The 19,249-nt window shown below is 43.6% G+C and overlaps 1 protein-coding gene across 1 annotated transcript in view; it reads right to left on the reverse strand.

Annotated features, from left to right (window-relative positions):
- Positions 1 to 19,249, reverse strand: part of Slc15a5 (solute carrier family 15, member 5) — a 93,601-nt gene that overhangs the window by 4,384 nt on the left and 69,968 nt on the right. Inside the window, exon 8 of the mRNA NM_001192015.1 lies at positions 2,928 to 3,036. Within this exon, the coding sequence (NP_001178944.1) occupies positions 2,928 to 3,036 (109 nt within the window). The remainder of the gene's footprint in view (positions 1 to 2,927; positions 3,037 to 19,249) is intronic.

Consider the following 19,249-nt stretch of genomic DNA (forward strand, 5'->3'; position numbering starts at 1 on the left):
ATTCTGATTCCAGCTGATGTACTAGATGTAGTTTCATTAATTGAGAAAATTAACACATTTTCTGGTATCTGGTATGCAGCTATTGATCTACCAAATGCCTTCTTCTCGGTACCTGTCCATAAGGACCACCAGAAGCAATTTGCTTTTAGTTGACAAGGCCAGCATTAACAAAGGAAGTTTCAGAAATGCTCATCATAAACTTTGTTCTCTGGCTAAGCCTTATGAAGATCATTTTAAACAAGTGTAGCAAGCTGACAAAGGAAAAATATAAAGCATATGGCTTGAGTATTAAAAGGAACCAGGAAGTGAAATTGAGCTTAATCTTGTGTTCTAGGAGAGAGCAGATAGCCGATTACGGGAGTGGGACTTTGGGAAAAGATCCTACCCAGCTAAATTTAGGTCCATGCATGGTTGTAAACACCTTTAATCGCAGAAGATAAAGCCAAGCAGATCTCTGAGTTTAAGGCCAGCCTGGGACGGAGAAACCAGAGGCATGGGCTATCTGCTGAGGAGAGCTGTGCTAACAGAGTGAAACTGGCTCAAGAAAAAGAAGTTCATTGAAGTCAACAAAGATGAAAAAGGACTTGGAGATCTGAAGAGCGCTTTCACGTCAGACATGGGGATGCAGAACTTGGAGTTTGCCCAGCTGCTTTCCTGCCTTGCTTTGGGAATTACAGTTAAGTGATTGGATGAATCTTAGATGAGACCTTGAAGTTTCTACTTTAATATTGTTGAGACTGCTATAGACTATGGGGACTCTGGAAGTTGGACTAAATGTATTTTGCATTATTCTGTGTTTAGGTATGGACTCCATCTTATGTTTGAATCATCCTATGGGAGCCAGGGAGTGGCACTAATAGGAACTGTGGCATTTTTAGAGTAGGTGTGTCACTGTGGGTGAGGGCTTAAGATCCTTACCCTAGCTGCCTACCTGGAAGTCAGTCTAGCAGCCCCCCCCCCCTTTTTTAAATTTTGTTAAGACTTCTTTTTATTTTATTTTATTTTATTATTTTTTTATTAACTTGAGTATTTCTTATTTACATTTCGAATGTTATTCCCTTTCCCGGTTTCCGGGCAAACATCCCCCTAATCCCTCACCCTCCCCTTCTTGATGCGTGTTCCCCTCCCCACGCTCCCCCCATTGCCGCCCTCCCCACAACAATCACGTTCACTGGGGGTTCAATATTAGCAGGACCAAGGGCTTCCCCTTCCACTGGTGATCTTACTAGAATATTCATTGCTACCTATGAGGTCAGAGTCCAGGGTCAGTCCATGTATAGTCTTTAGGTAGTGGCTTAGTCCCTGGAAGCTCTGGTTGCTTGGCATTGTTGTACATATGGGGTCTCGAGCTCCTTCAAGCTTTTCGAGTTCTTTCTCTGATTCCTTCAACGGGGGTCCCATTCTCAGTTCAGTGGTTTGCTGCTGGCATTCGCCTCTGTATTTGCCGTATTCTGGCTGTGTCTCTCAGGAGCGATCTACATCCAGCTCCTGTCGGCCTGCACTTCTTTGCTTCTTTGTCTAATTGGGTGGCTGTATATGTATGGGCCACATGTGGGGCAGGCTCTGAATGGGTATTCCTTCTGTCTCTGTTTTAATTTTTGCCTCTCTATCCAGCTCAAGGGGAGGCTCCAAGGCCTGACACTCTTACTGGTGCTATGGTGTGCTTACAAGACTTTATGAAATTCGTAGGCAAATGGTTGGAACTGGAAAATATCATCCTGAGTGAGGTAACCCAATCACAGAAAAACACATATGGTATGCACTCATTGATAAGTGGCTATTAGCCCAAATGCTTGAATTACCCTAGATGCCTAGAACAAATGAAACTCAAGACGGATGATCAAAATGTGAATGCTTCACTCCTTCTTTAAAAGGGGAACAAGAATACCCTTGGCATGGAATAGGGAGGCAAAGTTTAGAACAGAGGCAGAAGGAACACCCATTCAGAGCCTGCCCCACATGTAGCCCATACATACACAGCCACCAAACTAGATAAGGCGGATGAAGCAAAGAAGTGCAGACCGACAGGAGCCGGATGTAGATCGCTCCTGAGAGACACAGCCAGAATACAGCAAATACAGAGGCGAATGCCAGCAGCAAACCACTGAACTGAGAATGGGACCCCCGTTGAAGGAATCAGAGAAAGAACTGGAAGAGCTTGAAGGGGCTCGAGACCCCATATGTACAACAATGCCAAGCAACCAGAGCTTCCAGGGACTAAGCCACTACCTAAAGACTATACATGGACTGACCCTGGACTCTGACCCCATAGGTAGCAATGAATATCCTAGTAAGAGCAGCAGTGGAAGGGGAAGCCCTGGGTCCTGCTAAGACTGAACCCCCAGTCTAGCAGCCTTTAGATAAAGACACAGAACTCTCAGCTCCTCCTGCATCATGCCTGCCTGGATGCTACCATGTTCCCACTTTGATGATAATGTACTGAACCTTTGAACCTATAAGTCAGCCCCAGTCCCTTTTATAAGACTTGCCTTGGTCATGGTGTCTGTTCATAGCAGAAAAACTGTAACTAAGACATAGGCTAATTGTAAGACATGTGAGATCCTGCACAAGGAAGATGGCATTACATTTATTTTGCCTGTTTAGGTGAGTCTCTAAAGGGTTGTCATCTGTTGACCTTGTTTTTAACAGTGATGACTTATCCATATGGCCACTTGTAACTCTAAGATAGCACTATGGTAGACAAAGAAAATCACCTTGTCACCATATCATATTTTAGAATGGGATAAAGCACTCATTTGGGGTGAAAATTGGTGAAAAGGGGAAGTCTAGGGTGAAGAATAATCCACTACTTTTCTGCCAGATGCTAGTTCTTCTTGTCATGGCATATGGGATCCTGTTGGCTCACTCAGGAGTCTCAGACCCATATATCACAGAGTCAGAAATCGTTCCCCTTCCCACATACTTACCTCGGCAAAACCCTCCAGAGTCCCAGGATGTTCAACAGCGTCAAGGATGCCAGCACGAAGAAGAAGCTCTCCAAATTGCCTTTGTTTAATGTGTTTGGAAACCAATTGCCTGTTTGGGGCAAACATGTAATTGTCACTCAGCTGCAGAGTTGCAAGTTTCCGTGAATATTTTATTATCCCACAGGTTGTGGAGCATCATTCGCCTCAGTAATGTTATCAGTGTGAGAAAGCTCATCTGAAATTTCACTGCCAAAATTCATTTAATTCAGGAATTAATGGAAAAATGATAAGTAACACACCCCAACATGGCAGGCTTAAACAGTAGCAAAACCTTTCCCTGGGTTGCAAAGGTAACCTTGATTGTGGGAGTAATTCCCCCATCTCTTCTTGTCTCATTTATTCTTGTGGCTGTGCTTAGTTCTGTGCACAACACATGAAATAAATACATAACGATGACTGAACACCATTTTCTATGATGAGATTGTCTTCTGCACATTCTAATTGTAAGACTGGTCAAATGACCTGTGTACACGAAGGCTGTCACCCATTTTAAACAATGGAGTGGATCCAGGGATCTCTTAAGATCATGTCACTGAACCTGCTGGATAGATAACATTAATTTTTTTGATTGATGCAGGTATCTCTTTGGACCTGATAAATAATTATTACAGTAAGACAAATACCCAACAGAGAGCCTTCATTTCCTTATATTGTCAGTCTGAGTATTTACGATGTTACTTAGGATTTGCTACTTTGTTTTTGGCTTTTGCTGTGATCCTTTTCCTCTTTCTATTTCCAAGCCAATCTGTGTTCATTGTATGCTTTTTTGCATGTGTGCATAGGTGTGCATGTTCCTGTGTACTGGGTACAAACACATGCATGCAGAGTTTGTGTAATATGGCCATAGAAAGACCTTGAGTGTCAATCTTTGGGTCCCTTTCAGCCTTGTTCAAAAGAGGGTCTTATTGGCCTGGAACTCTGCCATATGGGCCAGTCTAGCCTAAGAGCTTCTAAGGAGTCTGCCTGCCTCTGCCTGTCACCTCACCATTCCTGGGATTAAAAGCATGTACCACCACATGTCTTCCTTCTTGTATGAGTCCTAGAACCCTGAACTTCAAGTTCTCACAGTACCAGGGCAATCATTTCACCAACTGAAGCATCTGTACTGCCCTCCTCAATGAATATGGATACATTGCTATTCAACATACTACAGAAATACAATATGCATGCTATAAACATAGCACCCAATTTTAGTCAATACTCTGAAACCAGAAATACAGTCTAGTATTGTGGAATTAAAGGGAAATCTATCTTTGCAGGAAAATCTATGCAACCACAGTTCTGAGTGGCTAGAGAAGCTGATACTGTTTGGTGTTAGAGAACAGGAGCCCATTCTCGCTCAAAGTTGGGATGCCAGGGTGTGGCCATCCCCTGCCCTCTTAGAGACACAGCATCTAAGGTGTTAGGGAAGACGGTCTGGGATTCCAGCAATCCATCTCTGTACTGAAAACCTTGACCATCAGCACTGGGCTCTGCACATACTATAGGATGCTTCTGGAACCAGAAGGTATCCCTTGGCCTTTGCCTGGTGAGTATACACTTTCAGGTCATATTTGAATTAAACGTTCTGCTTTAGGCTGACATCCTAGGTAAGGCACTTCCTAGGATTAATTGTACCACTTTTTATTTAACTGTCTCTCTCCTTCTCTTCCTCTCTTCCCCTCTCCTTTCTCTTCCTTCCCCTCTCTCTTCCTTTCCCTCTCTCTTCCTCTCCCCTCTCTCTTCCTCTCCCTCTCTCTTCCTCTCCCCTCTCTCTTCCTTTCCCTCTCTCTTCTCTTCCTCTCCCTCTTTTCCTCTCCCTCTCTCTTCCTCTCTTCCTCTCCTCTCTTCCTCTCTTCCTCTCTTCCTCTCCTTCTCTCTTCCTCTTCCTCTCTTCCTCTCCCTCTTTTCCTCCCCCTCTCTCTTCCTCTCCCTCTCCTCTGTTCCTCTTCTCTCTCTTCCTCTCTGCCTCTCCTTCTCTCTTCCTCTTCCTCTCTCTGCCTCTCCTTCTCTCTTCCTCTTCCTCTCATCCTTTCCCTCTCCCTCTCTCTTCCTCTTCCTCTCCTCTGTTCCTCTTCTCTCTCTTCCTCTCTGCCTCTCCTCTCTCTTCCTCTTCCTCTCTCTGCCTCTCCCTCTCTCTTCCTCTTCCTCTCCTCTGTTCCTCTTCTCTCTCTTCCTCTCCCTCTCTCTTTCTCTCTTCTTCTCCCTCTCTCTTTCTCTCTTCCTCTCCCTCTCTCTTTCTCTCTTCTTCTCCCTCTCTCTTTCTCTCTTCCCTCTCTCTTTGTCTCCTCTATCTCTTCCTCTTACTTCTTTCTAAAAGAGACTCTCTTCCAAAAAATATCCTGGTCTTTTGGCTCTTAAAATCCTTTCTGCTCTCTCTTTTCACAATGTTTCCTGAGTCTTAGGTATACGGTTGTGCTATGACTTTATTAATTGGACCTGGGCTCCCCACAGTCAGCTGATCTTTGCCTGTGAGCTGTGGCTTTCAGTTTGCTGAAAAACAAACAGGGGAGGGGGAAGGGCATATAGTTGAGAGCTGGGGAGGAGGGGATGGATCCAGGAAGAGTTGGGGGAAGGAAGGAGTGGTGGATATGGTCAAAATGTGATGTGTGAGATTCTCAAAGAATTAAATAAAATAAATTAAAAAAAGATAAACCACCGCAGAGGGGTTTACTCACTAATACAATTGCTAAAATTAAAATCAAATAAGGCTTCACCTATGGGACATGCTTGCGTTCCAACCATGGAATTAGCTTGTGTCCATGACCTCCTCAAACCCCATGAATAAAAGTTGATGTTGATAGGGCACGCACCTAGAGTCCCTCCCAGTGCTCATGGGGCTGAGGCAGCAGACATTCAGCAGTCTGAGTTCAGTCTGTACTACAGTGCCATATGCTATCTTAAAGAAAAATACTTATTGAGTTTAGAGCTGTTTTAAAGGTTCTGGTTTCCGATTTCATTAAATTTATCATCATCACATCATCATCATCATCATCATCAAGATTGTGTGTGTGTGTGTGTGTGTGTGTGTGTGTGTGTGTGTGTTGCATATATGTATATCTGTGTGCCTTGTGCATGCAGTACTCTCGAATGCCAGAAAAGGGCACTGGAACCCCTGGGATTTGAGTTACAAAGAGCTGTGAGCTACTATGGGTTCTGGGAACCAAAGCTGGTTCCTCTGGAAGAGCAGCCAGTGCTCTTAACCACTGAGCCATCTGTCCACCCTTTCTCCAGTCTATTAATTTATATACCACTGTAAGGGAAATGCCTGGTTCCATCGCTATTTTGACATGATGTTGCCTTCGTATGAATGTGAGAGGCTGCACCGAGCATGTTCCTGGCCTTTGGGAACGAATAACATAGCCCCGTTTCTCTCTGCTTTTTCAGGATTTCTATGTCTGTCTCTGTCTCTCTGTATCTCTGCCTGTCTCTGTCTCTCTATCTCTCTCTGCCTATCTCTGTCTCTGTGTCTCTGTTTTTCTCCCTCTCTGTCTCTGCCTCTGTCTCTTTCCCTGTCTTTCTTTCTCTCTGTCTGTCTGTCTGTCTGTCTATCTGTCTGTCTGTCTCTCTGCATGTATAGGGACTAAGTACTCAGCTGTACTTGGAAGGGGAAGTTGGAGTGTAGGTCAAGAAAACGGGAGCTAACACCCCCATGATTTTCAGAAGCCCTAAGCTACCTCACTGAGCTCATTCAAATGGTGCTATTTTCTTTTTCTCTTGAATTAATATCCCGTCATTTTCCACCTTTCCACTTCACTCCTGCATTTCACGTGTCGTGCGATTATACCATTTTATCATCGCGTTTCTCTGGCTGGAGTAGGAGGCTTGCACGCAGCTCGTGAAGCCCGAGAATTAACATGACATTAATTCCTCTTGGAGCACGAATTTTGGCCCATAATAAGTAATTGAAAAGACTATCTTTATATTATAACAAAGTCAAATGAGGGAGAAGAATATAACTTTTGAAATATCTTTAGAGGTAAAACATCATATTTCTAAGAGATTTTGCAATTACAGCAAACACCAGCCTTTCAGGAGACAGAACCAAGTCCCCTGGGCAGGGCAGCACACTCCCATCTGTCATTGGGGACACAGCGGGCATGGATAAAAATCACTGTGACGTGGGATACAGGAATGTGCGGGACACGGAAGGGAGGACACATTACCAAGACGTTAGAGGAAATAAGTGGAAATGTCAAAACTATTCCCTAAACATTTTGTAAACGGGGTTAATGAAAAAAATGCTAGATTGCTGCATTTCCTATTCTAATTCCTAATTATTTTGTATTTATCTATGTCTGTCTATCTATCTATCTATCTATCTATCTATCTATCTATCTATCTATCTATCTGTTTTTCTACCTACCTACCTACCTACCTACCTACCTACCTACCTACCTACCTAGTATCTGGTTCTGAGGATTGAACTTAGGGTCTTGCTCATGCTAAGCAGATTCTGTACCAATAACCTATATACTTAGGCTGTTTTTCTTTCTTTCTTTCTTTCTTTCTTTCTTTCTTTCTTTCTTCCTTCCTTCCTTTCTTTCTTTCTTTCTTTCTTTTTTAATTTTGAGGTTCTCCCAAAGTTTCTGGGCTAGCCTTGAACTCACTGTGTGGTCCACACAGTCCTTGAATGTGTCGTCCTGCCTTGCCCTCCTTGAGTAGCTGGTGCTAGAAACTGACCTCATTAGGCCTTGCTCTCTGTCTGCTTACATGTTTCAAGCACCTGCCCTTTTAAACTAATGCTGATGTACACAGAGCCCCACGGTTTCCCTACGTGTTCTGACTTAACACGCTGGATAAAGCTGACCTTTGTGGTTAGCACCACTGTGTCCCTGTCCTGGACTGGCAGCTTGGGATCAAGTCAAGCCTCAGGTTGGGCAGCCTTCGCAAGAGCTAAAGGTTGGTTTAGTTAATATGTGTGTTGCAATAGTGGGGAGCACATTGGGTGTAGGAAGGTGTACAAAGTGCCTGGGCTTAAGGCAGACTTTGGAAGTTCAATATCATGTGTTATTGAATACTGTTTGTGACTGAACAAATAAATTGAAGGCTTAAGCCTCAGTTTCTCTACTCAAGAAGGATGACAGCAATACCTTCCTCAGTGCGCTCTTACAAGAATCAAAGAGCTAGTGGCTGGGAAGGGTTGGGTACTAAAGGACCCCACACCTCCATAGGTATCAGGCCATCACCTCCCTGCCCCCTTGCTCGCACAGGAGTTGGGTACCTTATACTAGATTTGGACCTCTTCATGTTCTGTGTGCTGTTTTTTTTTTTAAATCATTATCTCAGGACTGGCTGTAAAATGTCCCATTTACCATCGTCAGTTGACTCAGCTCTTAGCGCTATAACTTTATTTTAGTAGCTTATAAACTTTTATTGTCGTAATTCACATCTGGGCCATTTTTCATCTGACATTTCTAGGAGCTGATTGAAGTCAGGAGCATTCTTGCAAAGGGAGACAAAGTGAAGACTTTGGGTCAAAAAGGGCGCTCAGGAAATTTCTCAGGCACACGGCGTAGGAGAGCGGGAAGTGAACAGGAGGAAGACTGTCACAAGAGTCTGGTGTCTTCTTATAATGTGGTACTTGGGAATGCTCACAGAGAACCTAAGTACTTGCTTTAGTCATTTATCAAGCTGGTCAATAGGAATCATTGTACCACAGAGGTAAGAGAATGTTTAAAACCATTTGATATTGTTTAGCATCTCCCTAGATAGCGCTTGCTAACCTCAGTTTAGTTGCTCGTTGAAACCAATTTTAGAGAAGATTTTGGGTACCAAGAGGCCATCACTCCAAGTTGCTTAAGAGAAGTTTCTGAATTAGTGAGGAAAATGGTAACTATTCCGGAGTATTGGACTGCCTTTGCACTCGTTACAATGTTGCTGTTTATCTGCAGTGATCGTGGCCGTTTCAGAGACAAAGGGACTACAGACTCCTCTACACTGTTACTCTATGTTGCGGGTTGATTCTTGTAGTCCCTGGGCAGGAAAGTGACCCACCACTCAGCAGACAGCTTCTGCTCCGTGCTTACCGGAGCACATCGATAGTCTTTGTTGATACCAGAAGCAGCCACTACCGTTAGCACTCAGCAGAGGAATTGAAGAGATCTGGACGCTGCCTTGGGAAGAGCTTGCCTCAGACTCTTCCCCCAGCACCTCATTCATAAAAGGCCCCTCCCCAAATTCTAAGACTCCCTCTAAAGGCAAATGAGATTCTTGGGATAATTCTCAGCAAAAATGAAGCTTGGAAATTTGAATGTGAAGCACATAGGGTAACACACTTGTGCTCCAAACAGCAGCACTACTCATAAGACGGAAAAATAAAATTATTCCTCTCTAGTCACAGGCTCTGTACCATAAGAACCAAGATTTCATTTTCTCCTCGTCTTTGGGTTTCAAAGGGCTCCAAAGTCTGACCCGGATATGTTCTGGTGCTTGTTAGACTTCTCACCCACTGGGAAAGCATAAACACCTAAATGACTGGCTCTGTTTGGATGAACCAGTTACATTCTGCCATAGCCTCGGCCCAACAGATTTCACTTTCCTGCCAAAGATCGAGGCGATTCCAAGAAACCAACCATATCCTCTTCTGCATCCAAACCAGAGGCCACCATGGCTATGTGCTGCCACCATAGACCTTGCTGGTCTGGTCTAGACTACATGGTCTGGTTGTGTCTGTCAACCTGTGTCCTCCACGCCAGGTAGTGAGTACAAGAGACTGAAACTTTTATGCCTGCTACCACAGGTTCAGTGTCAAGTGCCAATTTTAGCCATGTATTCTATTTTGGGAACAGCGGGAGGTCGCTTCATCAATGTGATAAGTAGAAGGTAATAGAGTGAGCTTCAAATGCAGACATCAAGGTATCTTTGATATATATGTTACTCTCTCACATAACTATTGGATTATTGGTGTCCTCCCTTCCCCTTCCCTCCCTCTGTCCCTATCTCCTTCCTTCCCTCCCTCCATCCCTATCTCCTTCCTTCCCTCCCTCCATCCCCTCTTCTTCCCTTCCTCCCTCCATCCCCTCTCCTTCCCTCCCACTTCCCTCCCTCACGGTTTCCTTCCCTCCCTCTCTCCCTCTTTCTTCCTCCCTGTCTCCTTCCCTCCCTCTGTCCCTCCCTTCCACCATTCTTCTTCCCCATGCTGGTTAGTTTCTGTCAACGTGATATAAAGTAGAGTCACCTGTCTGGAGGGAAAGTCAAGGGAGGAGCCGTCAAGTGTGGGTTTGGCTATGAGGCATCTTTTTAATCACTAATAGTTGTAAGAGCGCTGAGCACACCGGGTAGTGTTTTCTTTGGGCCGCTTGTCCTGGATGGCATAAGAGCAGGAACTGGGCAAACCATGGCACGTCAGTGAGCATAGCTTCTCCACACTCTCTGCCTCCAGGCCCTGGGTTAGCTCACCTCATCAATGGAGTGTGACCGAGAGCTGAAGTAAACCTCTCCCTCCCATAAGCTGTGTTTGGCCATTGTTTTGTCTCAGCAACAGGGAAGGAAACTAAGATCCTTCCCTTTCTTCCTCCCCTCTCCCTTCCTCTTCCTTCTTATCTTTGGAACAAGGAGGTGTCCTCATGGATACACCACAACTGCTGTTCAGTACTGAGCTGTCTCTTTCTGTGCTCGGAAGAGCAAACCTATGAGCCACAGGATGGGGCACATAAAGGGTAGTTGACATCCCAGAAATGCCACATGCTAACGTATGGGTTCTTGGTTGCCCAAACCTCCATGCATACTTCAATCTATAGGCTACAGACCTTTTTCTGATCAGGATGGGATCTGGGAGCTCAAGAATGGTGCATGTAAGGTCTCTCTCCAGCTCAGCAGCCAGCTTCTTGGGGTAGCGTGGGTTTAAATGGGGATGCTTTAACTGTAGACTCTAACAAATGGTTCTCACATGTGCTCAACTGGCAAACTGCCTGTCTCCATAAATCTCTTCCTTTGAGAATGAGTAAATAGGAAAAAAAGGGAAGGCCCAATATGGGCATAAGAAACACTACTACAACACGTATTGTGATTGTTGCTTGCAAGAAACAGAAGGTAAAAGCTTAAAATGACAATAATGGGAATACAAAGGGGAAACCATTACATTTTTTTAAAAAAAAAGGAAAACAGTGACAGAAGCTGAGGTGCATTCAGAGTGAAAATCACCCGGAGGGATATGGAGGTTATTCTTTTGCCCTAATAAAAAGCACAGTGTGGGCTGGGAGAAGGCTCAACGGGTAAAACACTTGCAGGGTAACCACCCCAACTGCAGTGCCAGTGTAAAGCTGGGTGTCACCAAGGACATCACAACCCCACACCCCTACAGTGAGAGGAGAGGTGGAGACAGGAGAAGCCCCAGAAGTGTGCGGCCACCAAGCCTTGTGCATGCAGTGGAACAAAGGGCTCTGCCTTGATGGCGGATGAGGGTCATGTTGCTGATAAGGATTAATAGATATTATAATGCGTTTTTCTCAAGGAATGTACCATTTATAGGACCCCAAATAATAACCAAGCAGACCTAGAAACTGAAGAAACTGCTCTCAGACAGCCAACAGGTCCAGGCAAATCAAGCCTACAGCCACAGAACTGTGAGAGAAAGTGCAGGAAACTCCCACTTTTACACAGAAAAAAAAAGAGCATCTAAACATTTAGGGGTATGGATGTGAGCACCATGGTGGCACTTTTAAAATCATACATTTTTTTTTTACCTTTAATGTGAAAATAAAAGCAAATGAACCAACCATGCAAGATTAACATCGGAGAACATTACATGAAGAAGCTAGAAGGGATTTGACGAAGGTTGAAGAAGTTGATGCAGAAAAATATGTGCGTTTAATATCAGTTCTAAAAGCTGATGACCGATGCGGGAGAACACAGCAAGCTAGAGAAGACTGGCAACCCTGTCAGGACCTGTAACAGGAATGCAGAGAGCAGAGGGATGCTCAGTGATACCCAAGTGCCCTCTGTTGGTGTCAGAACACTTGTGGAGACAAGATGGTGACTTTAGAAAACCTCCTTTTGTCAAAATTGAGTCAAGGAGAAATGAGGATTGTTAATGGCCAACAGGGAGGAGACAAGGTTACAAAGAACAATATTCAAGTGAGACACTAGAGTCCTCGTCAAGATTTCAATGATGTTTCTCACAAAATGGGGGAAAATAATGTCCTAAAGTTAGCATAGAAGGACAGAAGACCTCCAGTAGCTAACCCAATTGTGAGTGCAAAGAAGGCTGTATTCGTTACGATACCTGATTCAAATAAGCCACAAAGCTATAGTAAGCAAAGCAGAATGGGACTGTTACACGTGGATGAGGAAGCTGAGACACCAATGGAACGGAATAGAGGTGGGAGTGCATTTATGCATTCATAACCAAAAGGTTTCCTATAAAAGTATCGAGAACACATCGTGTCATCGATACCCGCTGAGAAACTGAACTACAACAGAGAAAAGTCAAATCATGCTGAGAACAAAATCAGGTCAAAAGGAGTCAAGACCCTGAACAGTCGTCTTCAAGTTACAAAGTGAATAGATGAAAACATGGAAAATGCCAGAAATCACTTAAAAACACCAACAAAAAATAATTACCAAAAACGAAGTGACAATACACAAACCAGGAGGACAAAACTCCAAATAATGTATCAGGTAAGGAATTGATATTCAGAATACATGAGGAACTAAAAATACCAACTGATGAGAAAATAGTGTGCTTGAAAGTGGACAAAGGACCCCAAGAAATGCTTTTTCCCTAAAGAATAAACAACAGCCAACAGATACTTACTAATTACTAATTACAAGAGTAATTTACTAAATTACTAATTACAAAATAAATAAATAAATAAAATTAAAGGCAAAATCGAATGGTACTTCTCTTCCATGAGAATGACTGTGTGGAAAAGAGGGGAGATCACATGTGCTGGTAGGGACCCGAGGAGCGAGGACTCCACACTGTTGGTGGGAAAGGAAGTTAGTGCGACTGTAACGGACAGCACTACGAAGTCCACTGAAACACTGCACTAGAATTCCTGTCTGCCCACTGGGTAGGTATCCCGGGAACTGAAATCAATATGTTGAAGAGCTGGCTGCACTCTTCTGTTCCTCACAGCGTTAATTATGATTTCCAAGACATAATATCCACCAAATTACACATAATGTAAGAAGGACCGTGAAGATGGATTCACAATGAAAAGCTGTTCTGCCTTTAAAGAGGAGAAAACTCTTATTTGCACCATGAGGGATGGATCTGAAGGGCATGGTACTAAGTAAAATAAACCAAGGACTGAGAGACAGACATCGCACCACCTCACTGACGTATGAAACCCTCCCATGTAAAAACAAGCTGCCAAGGAATAACATCAAGAACGATGCGGTGGTTAACAAAGGTTTGGGAGGAAAAGAAAAGACAGAAAAAGGGGAGATGTTGGTCGAGAAGGAAGAATTCCAGTGTGGAAGGATAAGTCATAGAGATGGTTGAGTGACTTGATGCTGTAATTAATAGTAATGAATTCGATAGACATTGTTCACTGGGTGGATGTGCATGCGCTATTCTAGCACAGAGGTAAAAGCACATCCGAGATTGGGCTGTTGATAAGCTTGACTTGTGCATCCTACCATGTCAGCACGTAATAAAGCCTCATCATACTCCATAGGTGTACACGCTATTCACTGCCAATCAAAAGAGGCATTAGGGTCCTGATGAACTCCCTCCTCGTTATGGAATAACTGGAGCTTTTCTCCGGACTCATCCGGAACATAACAGGAGGTTCATTGTTCTGTCAAGCACTGTTTATTCTATATTGTTTACATGTGATTTCATGCTGAAGACATATTAATTAAATATATAACAGTGATGAATCATAAGGTGATATCAAGAGCTGCCCAGGAATTATTGAACACAATTAAATGTGTTTTGTGCAAATACGGGAAGAAAGATTACTTATGACAAAGCTTACGACTTTATGAGCTCACAGACACACTTACGAGGAGATTCTGACAGATCCATATTTGTAGCGAGGAGAAGTGTGAAAGTCTTCTGGTGGCATTGTTACTCTAGAAAAAAATGAGTTAAAGTAAAAAATGTAAAACTGGAAATAAGGACAAAAACTTTTGTTTATCCAGGGGCTGGAGGGATGGCTCCATGTCAAAGCTCATGCCATGGAATCCTGAGGGTCAATCTTCAATTGGGTAAAAAAATGAAGATGGCGGTGCACTCCAGTTATCCCAGCGTTTCTGAAGAGAGACAGGGGGGTGGGGTGCAGAGCCAGGAGAAGCAGCCGGAAGCTCCCAAGTTAGATAGATAGCCTGGAGTATGTATGCTGCACAGCAGTAGAGAAGAACAAGAGGCTCTGTCCCAACAAGGTGAAAGGCTTGGACCACCTCTGAGAAGTTGTCTTCTACATCCACAAGCCCACGCACCACGCGTGCCGCCATGTGATCCGCCAGGCAGGCATCCACGCACGCAGCCATGCGCGCCCATGCGCTGTCACGTGCGCTCCTGCGCCCACTTGTTGTCTTTTTCCATTGCGCACCGTTCTAAAACAGTAAAACATCATATTTGTTTGAAGATGTGATTATTTTGCTGAAAAGTTCATTGGAGATTGATCGAAACACCCTTAAATTTACTAAGAAAATTTGAGGACTTTTGAGCAGACGCAAACAAAAGCCATCTCAGCGAGGATGGGCAGCAACGTTTCAGCAAGTTGTAATGAAAGAGAATGAGTCAGTTTACGGCACGCAGAAAGAAAAAAAAATTATAGTATATTTAACTAGAAATGCTTAGTGCACAAATAAAGCAAACAAGACATTGCTGAAGGGAATTAACAACTATTGAACAGACTAAAATGTTCCAAGAGCCGAGGGTGGTTCTTAATGTGCCAGTCTAGCATACTTATAAGGCCCCATATTTGGTCCTCAGTGACTCAACAGAATTTTTAAAAAGTAACTTTATTCCACATCAGTGGGATTTATATTTTTTCCCCAAAAGTTTAACTTTACTTATTTTGTTTAAATAAAGGGAGCCAGGTAGAAGATTAAGAAAGAGTAAGATCAGATGACTGGGGGAAATAGATAAGACAATTCTAAAATTTATCTATAAGTAAAATCAAAAAGAACGTGGAACCAACAAATCGAGAGTAGTCATAAATCAAAGACGATTAGAAACATCGGATATGAAATCTGTATTACAAAATCATAACTACTAAAGGGAAGCCCAGAATGAGAGGCAGCCAAGGGGAGCCAGAGCCACAGACATCCTGAAGCAGCTTCTGACGTCACCTAGGAACTGAGCATCCACACCGTAGACCAAGTCAATTTAGTGGATTATCCTAGAGCAGTGGGGTTGTTTAGCTGGTTTTCCCTAACATATAATGAGTAACACAGTAAATGTTGGTTATTTTAAGCAAATTGTATATTTCCCTTGAAATCCAAATGAAGCTCATGTGGGTGAGCAGATTAAAAGCAATGCTCAACCACATGGGAATGGGAAATGGCACAGAGGGTAAATGTGTCCACCCTGTGAGTCTGGCCATCAGAATGCTATGGTTCCAGCCAAGAATCCCAGATTAAAAAAGCTGTGTGTGTCGTCATACATCCACAATCCTGGTTCTACTACAGGTGAGGGGGAGGCTGAGGCAGGAGAGTGTCCTGGTTGGCAGGCCAGCTAGCTTGGAGTGTGCAACAGGACAGAGAGACATCCTACTGACGAGGGTGGAAGGTGAGACGGGGTCTAGAAGGTGTTGACCTCCACATGTGCTCATGTGCGCTAAGAAGAAAAAGTTTAGCCATGCAAATCCCACAGCCAAAGATGAACGCAGCAATAATGGTCGCCATGGAAACTGCTCAATGGGTAGGAGTGTGTAGGTCTGTGGTCCAGTGAGGCAAGCATCTCTAGAAGCAAACTATTCAGCCAGAACTAGAAAAATCTTCGCGATGAATATGACTAAATGACCATATGCATAAGTAATATAAAGAAAAGAATTAGCCTTCTCTTTGTAGTTATCTCAGGAGAGCAGCAAAAATGAAACAAGAAAGATGAACAAAGAACTCAACTCAAAGCTTTGTGACAGAGAAATACAGTACCGATGCACCAAGGATATTAAAGCTTTCAACTACACAACCCAAACATAGCAATGGAAGTTAATCTTTTGCTAGTTCAATTGGCAAAAATCAAACTATGGAGGGCAGGTGAAATTAATAGCTAGAGTAAAGTTTTAGGTTTGGGGTTTAAGTGGGACACCAATGTGGATTGCTAGAAGGAGATTTATTAAAAGACTCGTTAACACCATAGAGGGAAACACAGACGGCAACAGGACGGGGGCTCTGAGGAGGGCTTGGGGGCACAGGGCAGAGGAGGTGTCCTTCCCTATATGGTTTACAGGAAGGGAAGTTCTGCGCCCTTTGATTGGCAGCTGGTTCTCAATACCTGCTGTGCTCTTCCTGGAGGAGGGAGGAAGGAAACCTGCTAGCCTGGGGCCTGAGTGGAGAAACAGCTCTGAGGTTGGAAAGCACTAGAAGCTGGATAGAGAAGTCAATAGAGAAACTTTACAAAATGGTGTGACCCTAGGTGACAATGAGTATCATCCGATGACATCATGATTGATCAATACAGCCATCTGAGGAGGTCTTACGTCTAGACCTTCAGCCTCACTGACGAATGATCCCATTTCTAGGAGTCCACTCTTAGGAGAGAGTCAGAGATGTTCTTAAGGGATGCACAAACAGGCTCACCTTGGTAACATTTGCGACACGGAAACCTGGTACCAGTCTTAACATTCTATAAGAAAGGAATGGTGTTCATGCACACCACACACATAAAGTATCCCGTCCAAACAGTTGGTAAATGTGGGCTTTCAATGTTTTCTTTCATTTTTGTAATGGTGCCCACCAATGACCCCGACACTCAGTGTTATTTGGAAAAGGGAAAAGAAAGGACCAGATGAGCCTGTGTTGACTTGGCAGTGCATCTCTAGAATCCTATTCTCCCACTATCTATACACACATGATCTTTAGGACCTACTTATATGCACAAAAAATTATTAGAAGACAATTCATATGAATAATTTGCCCATCAACTTTAGATGTGAAACACTATTTTCGGTGTATGTGTGGGGAGGGAACCCACAGAGACCAGATGAGGATGGCAGATCCCTGGAGTTGGAGTCATAGTCAGTCTTGACATGGGTGTTGGGGACTAACTCAGGTCTCCGGGAAGAATAGCAAGTGTCCTAATCTGCTGAGTCACCCAGCCAACCTTCTTAGGCACCATCTTTTCAACCTCAGCCACCCACCTCCTTTATGAGTGGATTAGTTATACATACACGACGTTTACAGCAGAACACTGGAAAAATCAAACTCTGCCAAAATCATCTGTGATTAATCAAATGACCCAGTGCTGGGTGTTTGCCATCTGCACCTGGGTCATTAGCAGGCTTGAAGCTGCACCTTAGAACGCATGTGTTAATCATAAAGCTGCCCTGTTCTGACAGAAGCTCCAGTGTCCCCTCCACTGCCACGAGAAGAAGATAGTTCCAAGGTCTAAAGTCCCTAGCTCCAGTGAGTTTAACTTCAAAGAAACCACAGAACACCTCAAACGCACATGGCGTAATTTTATATGCTACCTCCCATGCCTTTAGATTGTAAACCAATCTCTGTCCATTCCCAGGAACGTTGCCGTGATCCCCCTTATATTAGCTACTAGTTCATTTGGAAGGCAAGGGAACTGAAAACTTTTGCTATATGTCTTTTGGAATGGCTTCAAAAGGCAGTTGGGTGTCACGACTAATTGTTTCTCTAAGACTTAATTATTATTTTTAAAAAGTTATTTGATAGGACTGGGGAGCGACCAGGTGTCTGTGACTGTTGAGATAAATGGAAATGGGTGTATACCCTGATGCATTTTAGGTACACTGTCCCTCTACCCCTCTGGCCGACCCCCACCCTTGTGTGTGTGTGTGTGTGTGTGTGTGTGTGTGTGAGTGTATGTGTGTGTGTCTGTGTGTGTCTGTGTGTGTCTCTGTGTGTGTGTGTGTGTCTGTGTGTGTCTCTGTGCGTGTCTGTGTGTGTCTGTGTGTGTGTGTCTGTGTCTGTGTTTGTGTGTCTGTGTGTGTGTGTCTGTGTCTGTGTGTGTGTGTGTCTCTCTGTGTGTGTGTCTGTATGTGTGTCTGTGTGTGTGTCTGTCTCTGTGTCTGTGTGTGTATTGTGTGTCCATTTTCAAGAAACACACACTTAAAGGAATGTACAAGCCATTCTCCAAGGTGGATTCTCCAGCTTCTGCACCCTGGGAAATAAACTCAGGGCAGAGAAGAGAGCTTTGGAATTGGAAGTCCCCCCTGGCTATGATCCTGGCAACTCATGTGTACCTGAGCTCATTTTCTTCTTATGTATGTTGGGGCTACAAATATCTGCCCCGAAAGGCTTGTGGAGATTTAGTGAAATAATATCTGTGTGGAATGCATACAGCAAGGCCTGCATATAACTGACACTTAATAAATGTTAATTTCTTTCCTTCTCCTTTCAGTAACCTGATTTAAATGCTTCATTTGAGATTCATAGCTCGCCTACCTGAGTTAATTTTTAAAACACATTAATTTTCATGATACCTGAAGGAAATAATACCCAACAACTGTATTCTAACTTTGACTTTTCTATCATTTCTTTCAGAGATATCTAGTAGAGACTCAAATTATTATTTCCTTTAATTTACTGACAAGGAAACAGAGGCACAGAAGGGCTGAGCTGTTTGCCTAAAGTCAAATAAAGGAGACAGAATCAATATTTGTCGAGTGAACAGATGAACTGAAATCGGCCTCAGATCCACACTCGGCTCAACCCCGATTTCCACTTCTCCTGTGTTTCAACTTCAATTTGCATTTCCAGTTCTTGGGAATTGTGGATAAAAATGAAGTCGAGTTGCTGTTTCCGGGAAGGGACGCCGTGTCTTTCAGAATTGTTAGAGAAATCACGAGGCATTGTTCACCTGAGCAGGCAGGGAGAAGGACCCGGACGGTGTTTGACATAACTGGCTCTCTTACGAGGGTGGGTTCATTCTCCTCAAGAGCGTCAGGAGGGAAAACCCATCAAGATAGTGTGTTCTCTTGATGATTTCAATGAATTATCATGGAAATGAGTTTCAGAAGAGAGGTAATACTTTGTGATAATAGCCCGATAATGCCATTAGCTATGAACTGTAATTGTAATAGCATTAGTCAAATGAATATATCTGATATTAATTTGAGTGTCAAATATTTCTGTAAGGTTCTTCTTGTTAATTAAACATCAGCCTGGGCATTATTAATTCACCATCTATCCAG

The sequence above is a fragment of the Rattus norvegicus genome, chromosome 4 (genome assembly GCF_036323735.1).
Source record: "Rattus norvegicus strain BN/NHsdMcwi chromosome 4, GRCr8, whole genome shotgun sequence".
Classification (NCBI taxonomy): domain Eukaryota; kingdom Metazoa; phylum Chordata; class Mammalia; order Rodentia; family Muridae; genus Rattus; species Rattus norvegicus.